Source organism: Lycorma delicatula, chromosome 2 (assembly GCF_047948215.1).
Source record: "Lycorma delicatula isolate Av1 chromosome 2, ASM4794821v1, whole genome shotgun sequence".
Lineage (NCBI taxonomy): Eukaryota > Metazoa > Arthropoda > Insecta > Hemiptera > Fulgoridae > Lycorma > Lycorma delicatula.
The window spans coordinates 52,485,438-52,509,294 of record NC_134456.1 but is presented as its reverse complement, the minus strand read 5'-3'; the positions used below and the strand labels follow the sequence as shown (position 1 = coordinate 52,509,294).

The window sequence follows — 23,857 nt, the reverse complement described above, 5'->3', positions numbered from 1 at the left end:
CACAACATACCACCCAACATGCTGATCGCAACAACGAAATTTAGTCCTAGTTCCCTTAGTGAACTCAACTTACGCTTTAATAAATCCCTGACATAGGTTATTTATGGACTCCGGTATGGTCAACCAGGGAGAGGCGGATTGATCGCCAACTCCCACTAAGCTCCATCGCAGAGTCCCGAGTGGCATTCACCGCAATAATGCATTAGTCAGCAATTAGATCATCAACAATTTCTTCATTTTATACTTTACAGTCCACGTCACCAGACAGGCCGCCTGTCTGACGACTAATTGACTGCAGCCGTTTCAATAATTCGGTTCTGGCACAAATCAATGAAACTGATTCATGATTACTGAGATATGTAATGATTACCAGCACAACACTTGATGTGCAGTTGTAGTCACGCTGCGGAGTGTTCTGTGTTCGCTTTGCGCTTCTATATTGTGCGTGGTAAAAATCTTTTAGATTCTGTGTAATTTTTATTATTTTGGCGTTTTTTGTGACTGTTCAAAATGTATATTTGAACATATATATATATTCAATATATATATATATATATATATATATATATATATGGATATATTTCTCGAGGCAAAGTGAAGTTTTGAATTACTGTACTTTAAGATAGTGTACTATTATTTAAATATTTATTTTATTTTATATTGAGATTATAAAACAGTTAAGGGGTTTTCATGTCACACTCTTTTAAACGGACTAATCTGGGTATCATTTTAAAAGAATAAATAGTGAAGAAGCTTGGTGTAATTTATGCTTATCTCAAATAACGGTTAAAAATGGTATAACGTCAAATTTAACGCGACATATCTCAGACTAAAACATCCCACAATTGATCTCAAGAAAACGATTACTTGTCTTTCTGACATTAGCGAAACATTAATTAATGAAACTAATATACTTACGAATGAAGATAATGACCGACAATGAACTTCGGCATCTGTTGATGCTCAAGGACCTCATCTTCTAAATCGCTTCAAATGGAAATCGACCCGTCGCGCCAATCCCGATCACATCTCACGATCAGAAATCACGACTTTTAAACAATCACACATTACGAGATGTGGAATGAAACCCAAACCGCCAAATAAATGCAGGACATTTGATAATCAGATATTAAAATTTGTAGTGAAAGGTTTCCATCCGTTTAGAGTAGTAGAACAATAGGAATTCGAAGATTTGTTGAATATGTTCAACCCGAAGTACCCGATCCCTAGCAAGAAAACAATTTTAAACATCCTAACCCCGTAGGGGAAAGACACCCACCTTGTGACGTTAACGGTCGCCACACCACCCCCTCCGTTCCGAGCCCTGAGGAGCTTTACCGGAGGTCGTCTTTAGACCCTCTAACTGATTACATCTCACAGTCATCAGCCAGGCCTCGGTCGGGATGCCACCGAAGTAAATGTCTCGGCAGACATTTGCATCAGTAAAATACAAATCAAAGTTTGCCTTCACATAGGCCTCAAACGACCATCTTCTCATCCAACGTAACTTGATTACCTCAAACTAACTGACCGAAATCGCGGAAGCGCGAACCCCACGCTTAGTCCAGATTTGCACCGTTCGTGACTGTGAATGTCTCAGAAAACGAACGAATTGAAAGGTAAATCAGTGCTACACTCATACTAATCAAAATTATGTCTCACGCAACATAGAAATTCAGACTTGCACCCAAATAAATCGTCTAATTTAGGTCACTTAACAAGAGGAACGTAACCTCATTCCGGTCCGCGCAGGAGTCGAGGACAAACCCCGCACCACCACCCGGTCCCATCCATGGAGTCTCGTGTGGCATTACCAAGTCACGATCAGGACCGCCACCGACGGAGGGAAGCCACGTCCACGGTCGCACGGGCTACCTTACCCCGGCGGCGCGGCCACCCCCACCAGCGGGATCTCCAAATCGAATCACAAACAACACAAATACAGCCGTGACACGATGCCAATGCGCCTACCTCCAACCAATCGAATGCCTAAGCCAGAACCCTAGCCACCCGGAATTCTGCCACGATCGAGTACCTCGATTAAACTCCCTCTGCAGATCTACACACCGCAAGGGCGAGAAGAAAACCGGCCATTATAGACCACTCCTCGCGGATCATCCAGTTAATACGGAGATCTAGAGAGGAATGTACTCTCACAAGTTCCCTAACAGCTCGTGAAGTTCGACCTCGTATCGGGGACAGACGTAAAGGACGTGGTCCACTGTATCATCAGTCCCACAATCCGGGCATTGACTTGAATCCACCAAACTACACCTAGCCAAACTCGCCCGATAGACACCATGCCCGAAGAGAAACTGTGTGAGATACCGATCGGGGGAGACCCATCCAATCGCACCGAAATCAGACACTATAGGAAATATACCATGCGTGTAGCGACCTTTAAGGGATTTGTCCCACCTGACCTGTCAAGACGCAAGGCCCCGGTCTTCAGTCTCCTGCTCTCGTTCTGACGTCGACAGATTATTTACCTTGGAAATTTAGCGTTCCCTACTCTCATTAGCCAAGATATCTGTTGGTTTGACCTCGGATATAACACAGACTGCCTCCCGCAAAACTGTTCTATAACCGTCTATAACAAGAGGAGTTGCTGGGCCAGCAACAAAATGTCCGCGCAATATCTAAAAGCCATGCGGTGAGCCCAGACTGGTGCAGTATACAGCATAACAGCTTCACTGTAAAGGATACGCAGGTACGGTAATTCAACCCCCAATCGGAATGAATGACTCTACGGATTCCATAAAAAAACATCAGCGGCCCTTTTTGCCACATACTGTAGATGTTCCTTGAATCGAAAATTTTGATCAAGGATAACACCCAGATATTTTTGAGCCGTAACGTACCGAATGGGGAAAGCAGCCATCCGAACTCGAATTCGTCGGGAAGCAGCCAAACAGTCTGTTGTCACTGTATTAAGACAGAAAAAGTAAGACGTGGAATTAAAATTGCATCATATATTTGTCTTACAGATGACGGCTGGTCGTCTCTTCGAAACGAGTCTTATTTTGCCATAACAGCACATTATGTGAACGGAGATTGGCTCTTCAATCATATTCACTGTCTAGATTTAAATTTTACGGGTAGCACACCAGTGAAAATATAAAAACTGAAATGAAAAACGTTATACGAGAATGGGAAATCGAACAAAAAATTGTTGCATGTGTAACTGATAATGCTAGCAATATGGTTACAAAAAAACTGTACAAAAGCTGTACTGCTTTGTCAGTGGTAGGATTTTCCATGTTTCGCCTATTACCTTAATTTGGTCACACAGTCCAGTTTAGACGTTATTAATGAAATAAGATCTACGGTTAAAACAATTGTAGAATTCTTTAAAAGATATCTCCATGCTTCAGAAAAACTGGAGATAGTTCAAAAACAAAATAAGCAGCCAGTATTAACTTTACGGTAAGACTGTCCGACGAGGTGGAATTCCATCTATCATATGTTCAAGAAAATCCTTCTGGCTGTTAAAGAACCTCTGCAGAGTACGTTGGGTGTGATTAATGTTGGTCTTTTGCAGGAAATAAACGGTGAGGATTGGTTTATCATGGAAAATAGGGTCGAAAGTGTGTTACCGTTTGATGAAAAACGCACGAAATGTGCAATGAAAACTATATAACCGTTTCAAAAATTTATCTTCTACGTTCATGGTTGCTAAACCACTGCAATTCTTTTAAAGAAAAAATTACGATTCTGTAAAATTAAACAAATTTATTATAAAATTATGTGAAGAAATTTATGCTAGATTAAACGAAAAGTACGATTTAGATACTTTAAAAGACGCGACTTTTTTGGACCCTTGATTCAAGGTATTTGGCTTTAAATTTTCTGATGGTGAAATTCATTGCAAAAGAATAAAAGATAATGTAATACATAACTTTTACTCTATACGTAAAGGTAAGGGGATAAATGATGCTCCACAGAAATCTTCTAGTTCAAATCCAGTGCGTCAGGAAAATGAAAAAAAAACGTCTATGTGGATACAAGATTTGACAAAGCTTTAAGACGAAACAAGTCTATAACTTACAGGATCCACGGTAGCTAAGTATAGTAAAAGTAGGTAAATGTTTAAAAATGCTATTGTTACCAAGAACCGAGGACCCCCTCATTTCGTGGAGAGAAAATAAAGTTGTTTACCCGATATGAAATAATGAAAAGACGTTTCTGTATCCCGGCAGCAAGTGCCTCTTGTGAACGTATTTTTTTCTAAAAGTGGTCAGTTGATTACCGAAAATCGAACCAAGTTATCGAATAATAAAATTTCAAAAACAATATTTTTAAATGTTAATTTGAAATAGTATTTTACTATAATTAAACGTCATTTTATAAGTATTAAAATTCATAACTTTTCACTATTATTACATTTAAATTCAGTGGCTTTTTTTTATTATTTAAAGCATTTTTAATGTGCAATTATTTTTTTTATTAAATGCATTTTGTGAAAATTAAATAACAATTTTACAGAGGGCTGGGTAATTGTTATGAATAACGTTAGTTACCATTTTGTGCTCCTGGAAAAGGTTTAGACGAGATAAAAATTAAAATAACACCAAAAAGAATAAAAAAATAACGCAAGAAATTAAAGTCAGGTTAAATGAACATAAAATACAGATAATCGTGCAATCCCAGGGCTCCTGCTAAATTAGCAGCGTTAGATTTACCGAATATACGAGCTGGATGAAATTGCTGCGCAAATGTGACAAAAGGTAGCAAAGTATCTTCCTATCGTTGCAATTAATACCCCATTGAGTTAACTAATACATTAAATAATGTAGTCTTACTATAAGTTCATCGACATGATAAAACAGATAGAGATTATAAACAAGACTATATACAGAGATTATTGTCACGCAGCACTGAGTAAATTTTAATGTATAATTTAATTCAAAACAAATTCGTCCCGAATGTGATTTAAGATAAGATCGGTAAGCGGACTAAAATGATTTTTTTCCAGTTTTCAACGTACCAAATGATTAAAATTTCTTTATCTCTCATCAATTTAAATTATCCTAATTTCAGAACAACATTATTCGAGAATGTATACATTATTCGAATGTAACATTATTCGAATGTATACATTATAATGTAACATTATTCGAGAATTAATAGTATTTTAAATACTATTAAAATAAATAATATATAATATAATGTTAATTATAATATATAATGTATATTTTATTACTCTAATTATCTTATGTATTTTCACTTAAAATTCTGTTTCACTACATAAGTAAACGTCCTTCGTATCCAAAGGAACGCTATATGTTATTTTCACTAAAAAAGAGCAGAAAGGTCACTTGTTTTCGTTTATCACATGACTATTATGTATACTTCAACAATTGGGTAGACGTGATCGCCTACACGCTTGCTCTAACTGTATACATTCGTAGTCCGTTGCTGCCTGACGCGTTGGTTTCATTTCCGTTACATTCGCTATATTATTAGACTTATTTTTATAACTTTCGTGTTAACAATGATCAGCTTTTATCGTATTACAAAATTGGGCGTAATTTTTATAACAGTCATAACGATATGCAGCATACAAACTCTTGGAGTCCCTGTTCGTAAAGAGTGTTTGCACGATTTAAGTCATCCTTTCGATGATAATACTATTTACTGGATATCTGTGAAACCTTTTCGTTTTACTAAAATGATTACTAGTAACGAGAACGGCTATTTTTATTCGTCTAACGAATTCGAGGCAGGGGAACATGGAGGTACTCATATCGATGCGCCTTATCATTTCAACAAGAACGGGTGGAAAGTCAGTGATATACCTTTAGAAAGATTGATTTCCGTTGATGGTAAGTACTACGTTTCTTTTCTTTTTCTGTTTAGTCTACTGAACCACCGTAAAGTACTACTTCAGAGGATGATATGTATTATAATGTAACTAAAGTGTAGTATTGTATAGTCTCAAATCGACCATTCCTGAGATGGTGGTTGGGTTAATTGAAACCCAACCACCAAATAACACCTGTATCCACTATTTATTATTCAAATCCATACAAAAGTAACTGCCTTTACTTGGACTTGAACCTTAGAACTCTCAACTTAAAAATCGGCTGATTTACAATGACGAGTTCACCACTAGACTAACCTGGTGGATTGGGTAGGTACTACTGATCAAAATCAACTATTTATCATTAACTACCTTATTTATATAAATTTGATGGCATTGTTGAAATCATAATCATCTCATGACACAAGACTACTGGTGAATCTTGAATTCATGATGTATAGTAATACTATTCGACCATTTCTAAAGTAGTTATTTATAACCCATTATTTATTGTTACTTTCAGATACATGAATTAATTATATTACATATAATTTAATTTATTGTGGTTTTGTATGAAGCTTTAATTTTTTAATTAATTCACTTTATAAGCTTAAAGCTTGTGTATGGGAGTTTGTTTTGTTGAAAAATGCTGAGTTTGATTGTGATTGAAACCTGAAACCTACGATGTTAAAGATGCTAATGTGAAAGTTGAAAGAGATGTTACTGTTGTTCCTCTACAGATATAGATTTGATTAGCATATCTATTTCAAAGTCGTTCTATTGCATGTAGCAGGTAATGTTAATCATAGAATGAGTATTTTGTTAATTTTTAACAATTTCAAGCAAGTTATTAATCATCAATTCATTTAAATAAAAACTGAAATTTATTTGCATATTTTATATTTTATGTGTGCAAGGTATCAGTATATTGTAGTCTGTTAAATAGGTATAAACTGTGAAGAATGAGTAGAGTTACCATGTTAAAATATGTATTACAGCCAAGTTAAAATATATATTATATATTTAATTTTCACATCTGTTTTTAAATTGAAATCTATTTTATTATACTGTTTAATCAGTGAAAATAATGCTCAGTATGTAGAAGACCTGCTCATTATGTAAAGTGGAAATGTACAGTAAGCAAAGCATTAATTATGTGCACAGTACAAATGTGCACGATAGTTGTATGTAATATTGAGGGATCCAGTTAAATGAATCAAACCTTCTTTTTCCTCACGTTTCAGTTATTCTCTACCATAGTTTGTATTAATTAAATTAAATAATGTAATTGTAGAATATAATATAATTAAGATAAAATAATTTATAAGATCCTTTATTAATTCTCCCTTATAGAACAACCAATTATAGCAAATTACTAAGTCTACGTCATATATGTACGAGTACAATGGAATAAATTGCACACAAATAAGAAAACAGGTGAGTTAGTATCCAATCACTAGGTTGGACACTTTGCATACATTATAGTTATTGGGTGGGTGTCTATTACATATACTGTGCATCAATTACTTTACTATGCATTTATTTTGACTACGTTTGTCCAATATTTTTAAATGGCATAATTGATTATCTAATTGATGTAATTAAACATTGCATTTTCAGTTTTTATTGTGGTGATTTTTACTACATAACTTATAACACACTAGAAAAATATTTAACTGATGAAAACAGTAATTTATATTGTGCAGGTTACTACAAGCTAATATAAATTAATATGTTGGTATGTCAATTTATTTTATATTACGTTAATTTATTCATCATGTAGATAAATATGTGCTCAAACAACTTTCATTAAAGCCTCTTGAATAATGAATTTTGAGTTACTTTTTATATTTATTATTTCATGTATTTACCCTAACATTTTCATAGTTTTATAAAATAATTTAATGAGAATTTAAAATTTAAATAATTAAATTTTTAATACTGAACCACCGTAATGATTCATGATTCATAGAGGCTCCCTCTATGAATCATGAGACCTTGCCGTTGGTGAGAGGGCTTGAGTGCTCAGTGATACAGAATAGCTGGACCAAAGGTGCAACCATATCGGAGAGGTATCTGTCGAGAGCCAGACTAAGGAATGATTCCTGAAAGAGGGCAGCAGCTCTTTCAGTAGTTGTTAAGGGCGTAAGTCAGGATGACTTAAACGACCATATCGGCATCACTCAGTCCTCTGAGTACTGCACAGCTGAAAGCAATGGAAAACTACAGCTGTTTTTTCCAAGAAAATGTAGCTCTCTGCATTTTCATATAGTAATGATAAAGGCACCTTCCTTGGTAAAGTATTCCGGAGGTAAACTAGTCCCCCGTTCGGATCTCCGAGTGGTGACTACTAAGGAAGGGGTCACCAGAAAATTAAAAAATAACATTCTACGAGTCTGAGCGTGGAATGTTAGAAGTTTAAAAAAGGTTGGTAGGTTAGAAAATTTAAAGAGGGAAATGGATAGGATAAATGCAGATGTAGTAGGAATTAGTGAGGTTTGGTGGGAAGAGGAAAATGACTTTTGGTCAGGTGATTTTAGAATAATTAACTCAGCTTCAAATAATGGGCAGGCAGGAGTAGGTTTTGTGATGAACAAGAAGATAGGGAAGAGAGTAGAGTATTTTAAAATGCATAGTGATAGAATCATTGTAATAAGGATAAAATCAAATCCTAAACCGACAACGATTGTTAACATCTATATGCCTACAAGCGCCCATGATGATGATGAGGTAGAGTGTGTATTCAAAGAAATTGATGAAGCAATTAAACATAAAAGGAGATGAAAATTTAATAATAGTTGGAAATTGGAATGGAAGCATTGGAAAAGGCAAGGAAGGAAATATAGTGGGTGAATACGGGCGGGACAAAAGGAATGAAAGAGGGGACCGACTTATAGAGTTTTGCACGAAGTATAATTTAGTAATTGCAAACACCCAGTTTAAAAATCATAATAGAAGAATATACACTTGGAAAAAGCCAGGCGATACTGCAAGATATCAGATAGATATCATGGTTAAACAAAGATTTAGAAATCAACCTGCTGACTGAAAAACTTACCCTGGAGCAGACATTGATAGCGACCACAATTTAGTGATAATGAAATGTAGATTGGGGTTTAAAAACCAGAAGAAAAGGTGTCAGATGAATCGGTGGAATTTAGAGAAGCTTGAGGAAGAGGTAGTAAAGAAGATTTTTGAGGAGGACATTGCAAGAGGCCTGAGTAAAAAAGATAAGGTAGAAAATGTAGAAGAAGAATGGGAGAATGTTAAAAAGGAAATTCTTAAATCAGTAGAAGCAAACTTAGGCGGAACAAAGAGAACTGGTAGAAAACCTTGGGTTTCAGACAATATATTACAGCTGATGGATGAACATAGAAAATATAAGAATGCTACTGATGAACAAAGTAAAAGGAACTATCGACAATTAAGAAATACTACAAACAGAAAGTGCAAACTAGCGAAAGAAGAGTGGATTAAAGAAAAGTGTTCAGAAGTGGAAAGAGAAATGAACATTGGTAAAATAGACGGAGCATATAGGAAAGTTAAGAAAAATTTTGGGGTACATAAATTAAAATCAAATAATGTGTTAAACAAAGATGGTACACCGATTTATAATACGAAAGGTAAAGTCGATAGGTGGGTGGAATATATTGAAGGAGGAAATGAATTAGAAAATGGTGTTATAGAGGAAGAAGAGGAAGTTGAAGAGGATGAAATGGGATAAACAATACTGAGATCTGAATTTCAGAGAGTATTAAAAGATTTGAATGGCAGAAAGGCTCCTGGAATAGACCGGAATACCTGTAGAATTACTGCGCAGTGCAGGTGAGGAAGCGATTGATAGATTATACAAACTGGTGTGTAATATTTATGAAAAAGGGGAAGTTCCATCAGACTTCTAAAAACGTGTTAGTCATGATACCAAAGAAAGCAGGGGCAGATAAATGTGAAGAATACAGAACAATTAGTTTAACTAGTCATGCATCAAAAATCTTAACTAGAATTCTACACAGAAGAATTGAGAGGAGAGTGGAAGAAGTGTTAGGAGAGGACCAATTTGGTTTCAGGAAAAGTATAGGGACAAGGGAAGCAGTTTTAGGCCTCAGATGAAGGAATATTAAAGAAAAACAAACCAACATACTTGGCATTTATAGACCTAGAAAAGGCATTCGATAACGTAGACTGGAATAAAATGTTCAGCATTTAAAAAAAATTAAGGTTCAAATACAGAGATAGAAGAACGATTGCTAACATTTACAGGAATCAAACAGCAACAGTAATAATTGAAGAACATAAGAAAGAAGCCGTAATAAGAAAGGGAGTCCGACAAGGATGTTCCCTATCCCCATTACTTTTTAATCTTTACATAGAACTAGCAGTTAATGATGTTAAAGAACAATTTAGATTCAAAAATTTTAGATTCGGTGAAAAGATAAAGATGCTACAATTTGCTGATGATATAGTAATTCTAGCTGAGAGTAAAAGGGATTTGGAAGAAACAATGAATGGAATGGATGAAGTCCTACGCAAGAACTACCACATGAAAATAAACAAGAACAAAATGAAAGTAATGAAATGTAGAAGAAATAACAAAGATGGACCACTGAATGTGAAAATAGGAGAAGAAAAGATTATGGAAGTAGAGCAATTTTGTTATTTGGGAAGTAGAATTACTAAAAATGGACGAAACAGGAGCGATATAAAATGCCGAATAGCACAGGCGAAATGAACCTTCAGTCAGAAATATAATTTGTTTACATCAAAAATTAACTTAAATGTCAGGAAAAGATTGTTGAAAGTATATGTTTGGAGCTTTATATGGAAGTGAAACTTGGACGATTGGAGTACCTGAGAAGAAAAGATTAGAAGCTTTTGAAATGTGGTGCTATAGGAGAATGTTAAAAAACAGATGGGTGGATAAAGTGACAAATGAAGAGGTGTTGCGGCAAATAGATGAAGAAAGAAGCATTTGGAAAAATATAGCTAAAAGAAGGGACAAACTTATAGGCCACGTGTTAAGGCATCCTGGAATAGTCGCTTTAATATTGGAGGGACAGGTAGAAGGAAAAAATTGTGTAGGCAGGCAACATTTGGAATATGTAAAACAAATTGTTAGGGATGTAGGATGTAGGGGGTATACTGAAATGAAAGACTAGCACTAAATAGGGAATCTTGGAGAGCTGCATCAAACCAGTCAAATGACTGAAGACAAAAAAAAAAAAAATTAATTAGGACTTTAATAACATCATATTTTTCTTCTATAATAAAATGGATATTTTCTGAAGCTCCTCTTATAAAGAATTTTCTTGGTAAATTCTTATTTTTTTATCCATTGACATCATATAAGTTTGGTAACATCAGTCTAGGAACAGGGAAATAAGGATCTTATAGAACATATCTCAAGATTTTACGCAAGTAAATTTTTCCACATAACCTAATGCCTCTTAAATAGCTCCTTTTTTCTCTTCTTTTTCTGTTTAGCCTCTGGAACTACTGTAAGGTATTACTTCAGAGGATGATATGTATGAATGTAAATGAAGTGTAGTCTTGTACAATCTCAGGTCGACCATTTCTGAGATGTGTGGTTATTTGAAACCCAATCACCAAAGAACACTGGTATCTACGATGTAGTGTTCAAAATATGCTAACTTTTTAGCTACCTTAGGTAACCAAAATACTTTCTGATGTTTGGGCTTATCAAACCCTCATAGAGATTGGGGCAAAAACCTTTTTTTCTCATTTCTGGACTCAAAATGTTTGTATAAATTATGATGATTCTATTACATTATTGTCACTTTCATTATGTATTTAGGCAATTTCAATTAGGAATAGGGAATAACAAGCCTAATATTTTTACTTTTTTCATCAGTTATCACTTTTCTTGACTCTTCAGATTGCATTAACTAATTCTCATGAACTGTTGTATGATGACTTCTGAATATGGTTAATTGATGGCATTTAAAATTTTGATTGCAATTTGGTCAAGGCAGTGGGAGTGGATAAGGCATCGTCAGTTCTGTCTCAAAATTTTTATCAAGATTCTACTCTTGATTAAATAGAAGACATTATTCTTAATGTTTTCTATTTAATTGTTTATTTGTACACACATATACTTTAATGTTCCACTTAACATTTCCTTCCAAGTAGTAGTCTGTTGATGGTAAAGCCCTCAGTAGTCAGACTATGCCACCTTTTTTAAAATCGAATGTGCACAGTAACAGTTTATGAAACATTACACATACACATCTAGAATTAATATTGTTTGGCATTTATTATATAAAACTACATAAACTATTATATAAAACTATTAAAAATCAGATCGGTGGATAAAGTGACAAATGAAGAAGTGTTGCGGCAAATTGATGAAGAAAGAAATATTTTAAAAATACAGCCAACAGAAGAGACAGACTTAAAAGCCATATCTGGTTACTAATTTGAATTTTTCTAACTTTTCTTTGTTTTTTCAACTTTTCTTACTCCACTTTGTTCAGAGTTAAATTATTTACAAGTTTATTTTAAAGTTTTATCTATTTGTTACCTATTTAACAAAGTTATCGTACTTCAAACATAAAAAATAGGGTTTTTTACCAAATTTATTGGTTTCACCACAGATTTATCAAAATCTACTGCAGATACGGTTCTGGGACCTATTTTATTCAATTTTTTAAGTCAAAAACAATAATAAATCGCTAATTCTGCCTCTTAATTAACATCCTAAAAATTTCAGTACGTTCTCATTTCACCAGGGTAGCAGAAATACGAGCGAAATCTTTCACTAGACGGGACTCGCAAATGAAGCATTTTAGTACAGATTGTAGCGCGTCCGCGGCTCGATCAGGATATTAAAAGATTGACAATTGAAAATGTTTGTATAATTACAATTTACTGGTTTAAAAACATAAGTAAAACAAGACAAATCAATAATAATAATAATAATAATAAGCGACAATAATAAATAAACAAATAATGATCGTATTAATCACAGCCACAGCAACAACAATAATGGTAATAATAAAAATAATACGGATAGAAGAAAGTGACTGCTTCGCAGTCTGTTATGGAGGCTCCCAAGCTTCCTGCAACTGAGGTGGCCTCTGAGGCCACCTCAGAGGCCCACAGAGGGCACAAAAAACCACACGGGGGGGGGCAAGTGTACCCCCCTTCCAGGGGCATTCCCGTGTCAGGGGTCGGTCAGGTTTCCGCCTCTCAATCGGCGCCGATCCATGTCCATCGTCGTCGGCGGCTTCGGTGATCTCCGATTCGGAGACCGGAAGCTATACGGGCGACGACGTTCTCCGCGAACATGAAGCTGTTCGCAGTATGGAGAAAAAAGGCTGACCGAAAGGTAAACAAAGGCCATAATTTAATTTAAAATTAGCGAGTCGATTGTACAATGGAACATTAATGGATGTTTTTCAAACATCCATGAGCTCCAACGCTTGGTACATGATGTAGACTTGATTTGTATATGTCTGCAAGAAACACGTTTATGTCGAAATGAAAATTTTCAATTAAGAGGATATGATATATTTCGGCGAGATCAACCGCCAAATGTAAGAGTTAGAGGTGGAGTAGCTATATTATCGACTAGAGCTACCGCCGAAGCTGTTGATCTAAATACAAACCAACAAGCGGTCGCCATTAGAATGAAGCGTCCGCTTCAGGTCACTGTCTGCAGCATATACTTGCCGAATTATGATTGGAATGAGGATGACATAGCACGATTAATTTTTTCCCCCACCTGTTTTACTGGTGGGTGATTTTAATGCTCATAATTCTCTTTGGGGATCGGATCAAGTAGATCCCTGCGGAAAAGAATTGGAAAGGTTCCTGATGAATTCTGAACTTGTTCTTTTAGACGATGGGTCAGGAACTTTTTTCAGTGTCAGAGATGGATCGACGTCCTGTATAGATCTTGCACTCATTAGCGGTTCAATAGCACCGAGGTACACCTTCCATGTTTTAGATGATTTGCATGGAAGCGACCATTTCCCGGTGCAAATTGTAACTGATGTTACAAGGAAAATATACACCTCATCTCTAAAAGGTTTGATAAGGCAGATTGGATGAGCTTCACAGCTAGGACGATACTCCCTGAAACAACTGGAGTTATCGGAGACGATGTCGACGCTATAACAAATGCGATACTTGACTCGGCATCAAGATATATTCACAAAACATCATAGTCGCTTATTTACACGCCAGTGGACTTCTTAGAAGTCTGTAAAAGTGAAAAATTTAAAGCTGTGTTAAACAAACTCTAAGAGGTAGTTTTATATATATAAGGGAGTCTTGAAGCGTGGCACGTATAGTGACGGGAGGTAGCCCTCTTGCCTAGGCCACCCTGTCCTGAACAGGTGGTCAGATTGCTGTTATGATGCTGGGAGGACCCCAATGGGTTACGTCCTACAGGACTACTTATAGGAGGGAGTCAACTGCCACGGCATCCTGAGGCGACTGATATGCTGCTTATCCGCGGTTCTGGTAGCCCCGAGGGTGCTTAAATAAATAAATAAGCGAGATAGGTAGAAGGAGATAATGGTATTGTAAAGACTAATATTTTACATTTATGTTCTATGTGATATTTTATCAATTTTTTTAAGATTGGGGCCCTTTACACCCCATAAGTGTTGTTTGTTTATTTTTTGTGCCTAAATGTTTTGTGTGCTTCGTGTTTTTTAAAAATAAAATGTAAGGGCCCTTTACACCCTAATGGTGATACTAATCTCTTTTTAAGAATGTGATGAGGGCTAAGATGCCCTCATCACAGTCGCCCATAAAACAAAGAAAATAATAATAATAAACAATGGTTGCATACAAAACAGAATTTAAAGTAATCGTCATGATTTATTTATTCACAAGTAGATATATAAAGAAAACCAGAATTCAGTCCTATCGATAAAAGACAGTATGACCACTAGTTTTAACACTTTTAACCACTAGTCTTGTATTAACAACAATAGTACAATAGATAAGACAAGTATAAAGTTTTTTTTTACTGCAAATACCTTTGTTGTTCACAAAAAAACTACCGCAACAATTTATGAATGAAATTTAGTATATTATCTCTTTCATTTATAGTCTTACAGTAACTCACCGCATCATTCCTTGTTTTTGTGTACAGGAATTACTTGTGATGTCACCTTAATCGCATCGAATTTAATTCACACATCAAATTTTATTCACTCCTTTGGTAACCTCCTCGCAGACTCACATCATAATGTCTCTCTTAGACTGATTCGTAGAACTGATTTAAACTGGTCTTCCCTGGAGTATTTACACTTTTGTCTTCTTTACCTGCCAGACCAGACCCAACTTGAAGCGTGAGAATGATCTACCACCCTCGCATTTTCCCATGAAGTTTCAAACCTTGGTCTAGTAACTCTTCTCACGAAACAACATCTGTTTAGTGTGTCGGTAGGCAGTGTTACAAAAGATGATTGTTAAACGGACCTGTTACCTTTACTAAAAGGGTTTCTTTCAGCCTCTTTCTGGATTCCTCCTATTATATTTTTTTACTACTTTCTTCTTCATTAGCAGGAATCCGTTACTCAGGTCCGTTATACCAGTCTTGTTACACTATGTTTATAGGTACTTTTCCCTTACTTTCACAAGTAGAATAGGTTATGAAAATCCTGGGAGAACAACTTAATACACTCTCTATATTTGATTATTATTTATTATTCAAACCACATAATCAATCAGATAGAGTAATGAAAACATTTTTAACATTGCTGTAAATTCAATATTTTTTTCTCTCCTGCTCAATTATTTTCCTCTGTATGGAAAAATTAATAGTGTATTTCTATGCTTTATTTCAGAAGTTACAGTTGGGTTGAATGGTTTAATTTCTATGGATAGACTTTCTGCAATTTTTTCAATCTGGAAAGTTTTAATTTTCATTTTTTTTACATCATTGTTTTAATTTATATTTGAATCTCTGGTTAGCATACCTCTTTGCAAATTCACTATTTTGTTTGGAATATTCTGCAAATTTCACCCTTACCATTAAACCAGCCCTCTCGTGAGGTTATATTAACTTGTTAATGTACATGTACCTCTATTAAAGGTATATATTCTTTGCAGCAACTAGCAATAAGAAAGATTTTGTATAATAAATTTATCAAAACAAACATCAACTTAAGAGAAATAAAATATATTAAAAAATAATTATATGATCAAGCACATTGGAGTATAGAATATCTCAGGCTAATTGAGAGACTTTTTTTAAATTCCAAGAAAAACAGAAATTATTTGTTGGCTGACACAATACTACGGGTCATAAAGAAGTTTATTAGGAAAACAGTAAGAGTAGAAAATGCTTATATGCCAGCGTCCATGTAAAAACTGGGGAATATAAATTCCTAATTTGGTGGTTAAAAAGTCTAAGCATTACTTAAATTTTTTATTCATCCACATTCTGGGTAGTGGATAGGCCCTTGTGCTGTTTGTTTTTTGTTTTTTTTATAGTTTTTTGATGCACTATTCTTCATACTAGCAGTTTTTTTTTTGCATAAAGGCTCACCTGGCTTGTTCACATATTTTTACTTTGTCCATTCTTTGTCATTTTACTAAGTGAATAACAAAATTCTACAATTTCTGATATATTATGTTTAAGTCTTAATATTTAATTCCTTTATTTTCGTTCTGATGGAAGGGAGTAGGAGTGGTGAGATGGAAGAGGTTGGGTACAACTCATTACTTTGTTTTGCTCTTGTTTACATTCAAATAACTTCTCCCATAGAATTAAACAATGAATTCATGCTGTGTATTACTTGGTATTCATGCTGTATTAACTCTTTTTTTGATTTCAACTAATACAGCAATACAATCAATGAACCTAAATGATACTTTTATTTTTACTCTGGATTTTTATTCTGCTCCAAATTTTTTTATTTTTTATTTGTTATTGCTTTATATAAAAAAACTAAAAAGCTAAGTGGACATGCAACATCGTTTGTACTTTAATGTTCCTTCTTGTAATTTGTTATTTTTCTGTTTCCCCTTCGGAACCTCCATACAGTATTTTTTCAGGGGATGAAAATGAGGATATGTAAATGAAGTGTGTAGTTTTGTACAGTCTCAGGTCGACCATTTCTGAGATGTGTGGTTAATTGAAACCCAACCACCAAAGAACACTGGTATCCAAGTTCTATTATTCAAATCCATAAAAAAGTAACTGCCTTTACTAGGATTTGAACCTTAGAACTTTCAACTTCAAAATCAGTTGATTTGCGGTGATGAGTTAATCACTAGACCAACCCAGTGGGTCACTCCTTGTACTGCAATTTGCTGTCTCCTTCACTTTCTACTCTTAATAAAATTCTACCTGATTCTTGTAGAACTATAACTTCTGTTTTTCTACATTTCACTCTTACTTCAACATCCACCACTGTGTTTTATTTCAGATATCACACATACAGTATTAATATTATTATTACAGTAAGATTTCAGTATCCATTTCATGAAAATCAGTACTGAAATTCTGAAGTTGAAATAATATAAACAAACCACCCAAATACATTCCCTCCTTCCGGAGAGGACAAGTAATTAATGCATTTCATTTTCTGTTAACAGGAGCATTAATTAATGCTAAAGAAGAAGCTATTCAAAACTCTAGTTATGCATTAAGTGTGGATAAATTGATTGCTTGGGAAAGTGCACATGGCAAAATAATAAGCCCGACTGTAATTCTCATAGACTTCGGTTGGGCAAAAAGATATCCTGATAAAAATAAATATTTTGGATCAGAAAAACTGACAGTTGAAGATTTGAACTTTCCTGGAATATCTAAAGAAGCAGCAGATTGGATTGTTCAGCATGAAAAGGTAAAACAGTAATTATTTTCAGTAATTTTCATTAAAATACATTACAGTAGTAAAGTAATAGTTTTTATTCTATTAAGGGATAGTACAATCTGTGACACCTGTCTTTTTGTGAGCTTTACCCCAAAATTACCTTACAAAAAATGATAATGTCAATTAAAATGTTGGTTAATTTTAGGATTAATGATAAAAATAGTAATTTTTTTAAAATTAAATATAATTTATCATTTTAAGTAAATACACTATCCAGTGTTTATTTATAATTAAATAATTCATAAAAAAATTCAATTTTTTAAACTACTGAAATCAAATCTAATTAAGTTAGTTTAGTCTAGTTAGTTTTACCACACCAAATATAAATAGACTGGAAAGTATATAAATCAGTCAAAAATATTAAAAAAAGTCTTTTTTAACTTTTCTGCCTTTAGGAGACATTAAAATATTTTTTAACATTAAACATTTTTTAAATAAATTGTAAATAATCTCTGAAAAATTTATTTTTCCAACGCTCTCGAGTTCAAAATGTCAGATTGACATTTGTAGTATGTACGTATGTATATGTTAGCCTGTATTTGGTCTTATAAGTCTAAACCTCGGTGACCGATTTTCTTCAAACTTGGTAGAAAGGTACTACCGTTGGGGGAAAAGAACATATTCAATTTTTGCAAAGATTGGAAAAAGGGGGTATGGGGTATTGTGACCAAAATAAAATTTCAAATCTGTACTAGGGCACTTCAGAAATAAGAATTTCTTTGAAATTTGAAGTTTTTTTTATCAAGATGACAAATTACCATCAATTTTTATTTAATATTCATCCCTTCCTAAAGTGACTATATATTTTTGCTTTTTCTTACCTATATATTTTGCTTCGTAAAAGGGTTATTGGGAAATTTTCCCATTTCTATTTTCTAATACAGTGGGTGTTTAAATAATAATAGAAATTGTTTGCCCACCCCACTCCAATAGTCTGTGGTAACAAAAAAAATATCTTTTATAATCTAAAAAAAAAACAATATTTTTAATTTAAATCCATCTCGCAAGTTACCCTTTGCTTTTAAAATATAAAAATTTTAATTTCTTGATAACCCTTACTTCTAAACATTTCTTGAAAAACAAACAAATTAGCCCAAAAATTTCATCCCCTTCCTAGAAAAATACAATTTTGTTTATTTAGAATTATGGCTGTATCTTTGTAATTTTAAACAATTTTAAAAAGTCATTTTTTAAATTTATTATTCCCACTTAGGGATTATTTTCTTGAAAATGAATTTTACTTGAATGCTTCTCTTTGAGTATAGGGAGAGCCCCCAAATTGAACAATTTTTTTTACTTGCCTTATAACTCCTAAACTTTTTTCAATTTTTTTTTCATGTTTGAGGACAAACATGAAAAAAAAAAACTTTGCAAAATCTGCAAACCGATTATGCCGGGCTTTAAATCCAAATTAACCTACTAATTAAACTCTTGCAATATATGATAATAATTTGATTAATGTATAACTGAAAAGTATAAAGCAATATTTTTTAAATCTTTAAAAGTTTTTGCAATATTAATACTATCAATATGTTCTTTTGCGCGTACGGAAAATTTACAGTTGGTCATACCGATATATATCATATCACAATCTTTACAATTTAGACTATAATCGCCTTGTTTATTAAATTTAAAATTGTTATTATTTAATGTTTTATTTATAATTATTATTATGTTTAATTAGTTTATTATTTGTAACATACAAATACAAATCTTCTGATTTTTTTGAGTACATGGTGTGAATTCATTTTTTATATGCATTTTTTAAGTTTTTTCTGGTAATAATTTTATACTGTTTATCGTATTAATTTTATTATTTATTCCATTATATAATTTATTTATTGTATTAGTATTATATCCATTTGTATGAGCAATATTTTTAATTATTTAAATTTCTTTATTTAGGGAAACTTTATCATATTTTAAATAATATACTCCTGTATATAAGAGTATATTAAAAACAGCCATCTTTTGATCTCGAATGAAATGAATTGTACTTATTTATTGTATCATTTGAAGAAGGTTTACGAATGATATCTAATTTTATTTTATTATTACACACTTTTATGTCTAAAAAATTTAAACAATTGTAATTTTCTGTGATAGATTTTGTTTTTATCAAATTACTAAAATAGATGCTCCATGGTAGATGATAATATCTTTCATTCAATAGGTTCTGGATTTGAATTCCAGTGTGACTTGGCATTTTTCACATCTCCCTGAAAAAATTCATCTATCATCAGCAGCTATAATTGGCTGTTACACTGTAGCCGCTTTAAAAAAAAGGAAATAAAATTGATTACTTTAGGTCAACTATAATCATCACAGGGACTAAGCTGTACATTGAACATCATCATTTTCACAGGAAGCAACTCTGACTAGTGCCACTGTTACTCGTCTCAACTATAAGAAAGGCTGAGACATACTGCATAAATCAGAAAATTAACAAACCCTTTTCTATTAATGAAACATTGCATTATCTATATTGTCTCCTTGCAGTAGGGGAAAACTAATATTTGTAATCAAAAATTTTGCAACAGCTTACTGATAGGTAATAATTTGTATACATTTTGCTAAAAACATGTGTGTTGATTGATGGTAAATCCTCATTGATAAGATAACACTAAACTGCTTTTTATGTACTGAAATAAATACTGCCACTTCAAATGAAATTCACATAATATACAGAGTGATTCCAAATTGCATTGCAATCTCTAAAGAGAGGATTCTATAGCCAAAAATAAGAAACAGAGTTCATATAAACAGGTCAGAAAACGGTTTGTTAGCGAGTTTCAGCTCACAAAACATTTAGCCATGCTTTCTGCTCCCTCTGTGAACTCACAGAAAAACTGAAGGTTTTATTGGAAAAAACACCTTTTTAGGTTTAGAATAAAATAACTTCTTAATTTACCAATAAAAGAATAGAAATTTATAGTAGTTACCTTTGTGGAGAATTTAATTCTGAGAAATTGATTTAAATAACATCTATTAAAATTAAACAAAACTTCGACCAGTTCAACTTTAATTAGAAATAAAACACACAAACTGAGTTGGAAAAGTGATATGATTTTAAACAGAACAATCATTTACATACAATCTCTCTCTCTCATACACATCTCCCAAAAGACTGCCATGAAATTTGGAATTGCCCAGTAGTGCAGTGATATTACATTTTGACCAACACCACTCATAACTGAACAAAATCTCTAATTATAAAATGTTCTTAACAAATGAATTAAATAATAGGAATTCCAGCTGAATAAATAAGGATTAAAAGTTAAAAAATTATTTTCACTTGATACGTACATATGTTATGTATTATAATATTTGCATATAAGAAATAAAAAAATCATTACTTTAACTGTTACAATTTTTTCAGGTAGTAGGAGTTGGACTAGATACCCCTTCAGTTGATTCTGGAAAACAATCCACAAATCCAGTTGCACATATTGCTTTGAATGGTGGAAACAAGTTTATGTTAGAAAATGTTGCTTTAGATGGAGTTAAAATACCTGAAAATGATTTCAAACTTTATATTTCTCCCATGAAAATCAAAGAAGGAACTGGAGCACCTTGTAGAATATTTGCTGTGACCAGTGACTGTCAACAATGAATATAATATACAATGGAAGACAAGTAACATTAGATGGGCTGCTGAAAATGTTTAAATTAGTTATTATAAATAATTAATACAAATAGCTGTTTTTACATTTTTACCACAAAGCTTCAGACTTTTTGCAGGTAAAAGCATAGTTTGATTAACCATAAATGTTTTGTCAGAAATAAATTACTAGGGTTCTACAGCTTTAATGATAAACAGTATTGTAACAACCACTGTTATTGCAGTTTTCAAATAAAGAGTATGTGTAACTGTTGTGCTACACTTCTAAGTAAATGAACTAACTCAGTAAAATTTAAAGAAGAACTGATTATTGATACACAAGGATGTATTCAGCACATGTATTTTTGTTATATTAATATAGTAATTTTACATTTGTATGTTTGTGTGTTCTGATTTTTTTTTATCTTATTCTTTAATATGTTATCCTAAGACAAATTTATCAATTGCTTTTTTATAAGTTTACAGCTAAATGGAGTATTTGATTCAAAATTTATTTTAGTAATTAAAACTGTTTGGAATGTCTATAGGTTGATATATAAATAAAAAGCTGACAATACAGTTGTAGGACTTTGCTGCTACGCAGCTTTATTCTGATGCATGGCTTACATGCGCGTACGCGCACACACACACACACACAGATAGAGAGAGAGAGACAGACACACACACTTAATTAAAAATATTTATCATTTTATTTACAAACAATTTTTTTTAAATTTAATTCAATGATTCTAACTAAAGCACGTGTGCATACCATATTTCATTCACATGGGTGTGGCAGTACTAGCCGCCACTTTAAATATTATTCATTTATGTAATTCTACTGCTCATCAGTGATGTTACAACATAGCTGGTGCTGGAGACTAACAGAAAAAGAAAGAAAGATTACAGCAGTTATACATCAGTGCTGCACTAGTGCTTATTTGGGTGAGAAGGGGTACTAATGACACACTGTACCCACTTAACTGCAAGTTTATTTAGAGCATTTTGGGGTAGGAATACAATTTTGCAAAAGAATTTTTTGAAATATTATTTTTTAACTGTAAACAAATGCGCCTAAGAAAAATAAGACCTTAATTTGGTGAAATCTTGAGATACAGTGAGTGACCTTGCTATACAGCCTCACCCCCTTTACCTTTTAAGTTGAAAATGTAACGGCATCAATGTCCCATATATAGAAGTAATCTGATTTTTAACATGTGTTTGGTCAAAATTCATCAAGTAGTTCTGGAGGTATAACTGGCTTTACTAGGACTTGAACGCTGGAACTCTCAACTTCCAAATCATCTGATTTGGGAAGACGCATTCACCACTAGACCAACCCAGTAGATTAGGCTTAAAAATCTGTAAGACTGGAATCTTAAATACAAATGACATAATTTATAAGCGTTTCACTGAGCAAGGTGACTACTATATCTGCTTAACAGAAAATAGTTACCACAACAATAAAATACTATTAGATATAACTGACATTATTTGCATGAATTTGTTTTCAAGAATTACGGAGAGGATTATAACACTTATCTTTGGCCTTCCTTCTGCTCTGTATTTTTCTAACACCCGTAGATATAGTATTTATTTCTCCCGAATATAATTTTTCGCTATCAAAGATTTTCTATTATTAAGCGTCTTTTTCCATCTGAACCCTAATTATCTAATAACCTCCCACAAGGCCCATTTTTCACCCCTAAAGTCTATTTTGTTCTCATTGTTAACTTTTTATAAAAGATCGTTGACCTTGTGAAACATGAAATTCATTTATAGTTTCTAATAACAAATTTTAAAAGTTATCAGTTTCTGTTTTCGGTTTATTTCACGAACGTTTTTTGTTTGAAGTAGAAAATCTATTTTTTTACATCCATTTTTTTACTTTCCTCAATTATTCGCTGAACACTACGGCGAGAAACTCCTGTTGCTTCAGCAACCTTTCCTGAATTTTCGTTATTAACTGTGGACCTTCAGCGGCTTCTTTTTTTATAAAAGAATAGACATTGAAAATGACTTCACGAGTCATTCTCTCTCTCTCTCTTTTCCTGTTTAGCCTCCGGTAACTACCGTTTAGATAATTCTTCAGAGGATGATATGTACGAGTGTAAATGAAGTGTAGTCTTGTACATTCTCAGTTCGACCATTCCTGAGATGTGTGGTTAATTGAAACCCAACCACCAAAGAAACCCACCGGGTTGGTCTAGTGGTAAACGCGTCTTCCCAAATCAGCTGATTTGGAAGTCGAGAGTTGCAGCGTTCAAGTCCTAGTAAAACCAGATATTTTTACCTGGATTTGAATACTAGATCGTGGATACCGGTGTTCTTTGGTGGTTGGGTTTCAATTAACCACACATCTCAGGAATGGTCGAACTGAGAATGTACAAGACTAACACTTCATTTACACTCATACATATCATCCTCTGAAGAATTATCTAAACGGTAGTTACCGGAGGATAAACAAGAGAAAGAAAGAACCACCAAAAAACACCGGTATCCACGATCTTTTATTCAAATCCGTGTAAAAATAACTGGCTTTACTAGGACTTGAATGCTGTAATTCTCGACTTCCAAATCAGCTGATTTGGGGAA

The 23,857-nt window shown here is 33.4% G+C and overlaps 1 protein-coding gene across 1 annotated transcript; it reads left to right on the top strand.

Moving 5' to 3' along the window:
- Positions 1–5,348: 5,348 nt before the first annotated feature.
- Positions 5,349–21,660, top strand: LOC142318806 (kynurenine formamidase-like). Its single transcript, XM_075355305.1, has 3 exons — positions 5,349–5,825; positions 17,381–17,631; positions 21,041–21,660. The coding sequence occupies exons 1-3, from the start codon at positions 5,495–5,497 to the stop codon at positions 21,272–21,274; spliced, it is 816 nt and encodes a 271-aa protein (XP_075211420.1). The 5' UTR covers positions 5,349–5,494; the 3' UTR covers positions 21,275–21,660.
- The last annotated feature ends 2,197 nt before the right edge of the window (positions 21,661–23,857 follow it).

Bases quoted from the DNA above. Each gene is read 5' to 3' on its own strand.
- LOC142318806 (XM_075355305.1), top strand. From the start codon at position 5,495: ATGATCAGCTTTTATCGTATTACAAAATTGGGCGTAATTTTTATAACA. The intron at 5,826-17,380 runs GTAAGTACTACG...TTCTGTTAACAG, and splicing joins AAGATTGATTTCCGTTGATG to GAGCATTAATTAATGCTAAA. The intron at 17,632-21,040 runs GTAAAACAGTAA...CAATTTTTTCAG, and splicing joins GGATTGTTCAGCATGAAAAG to GTAGTAGGAGTTGGACTAGA.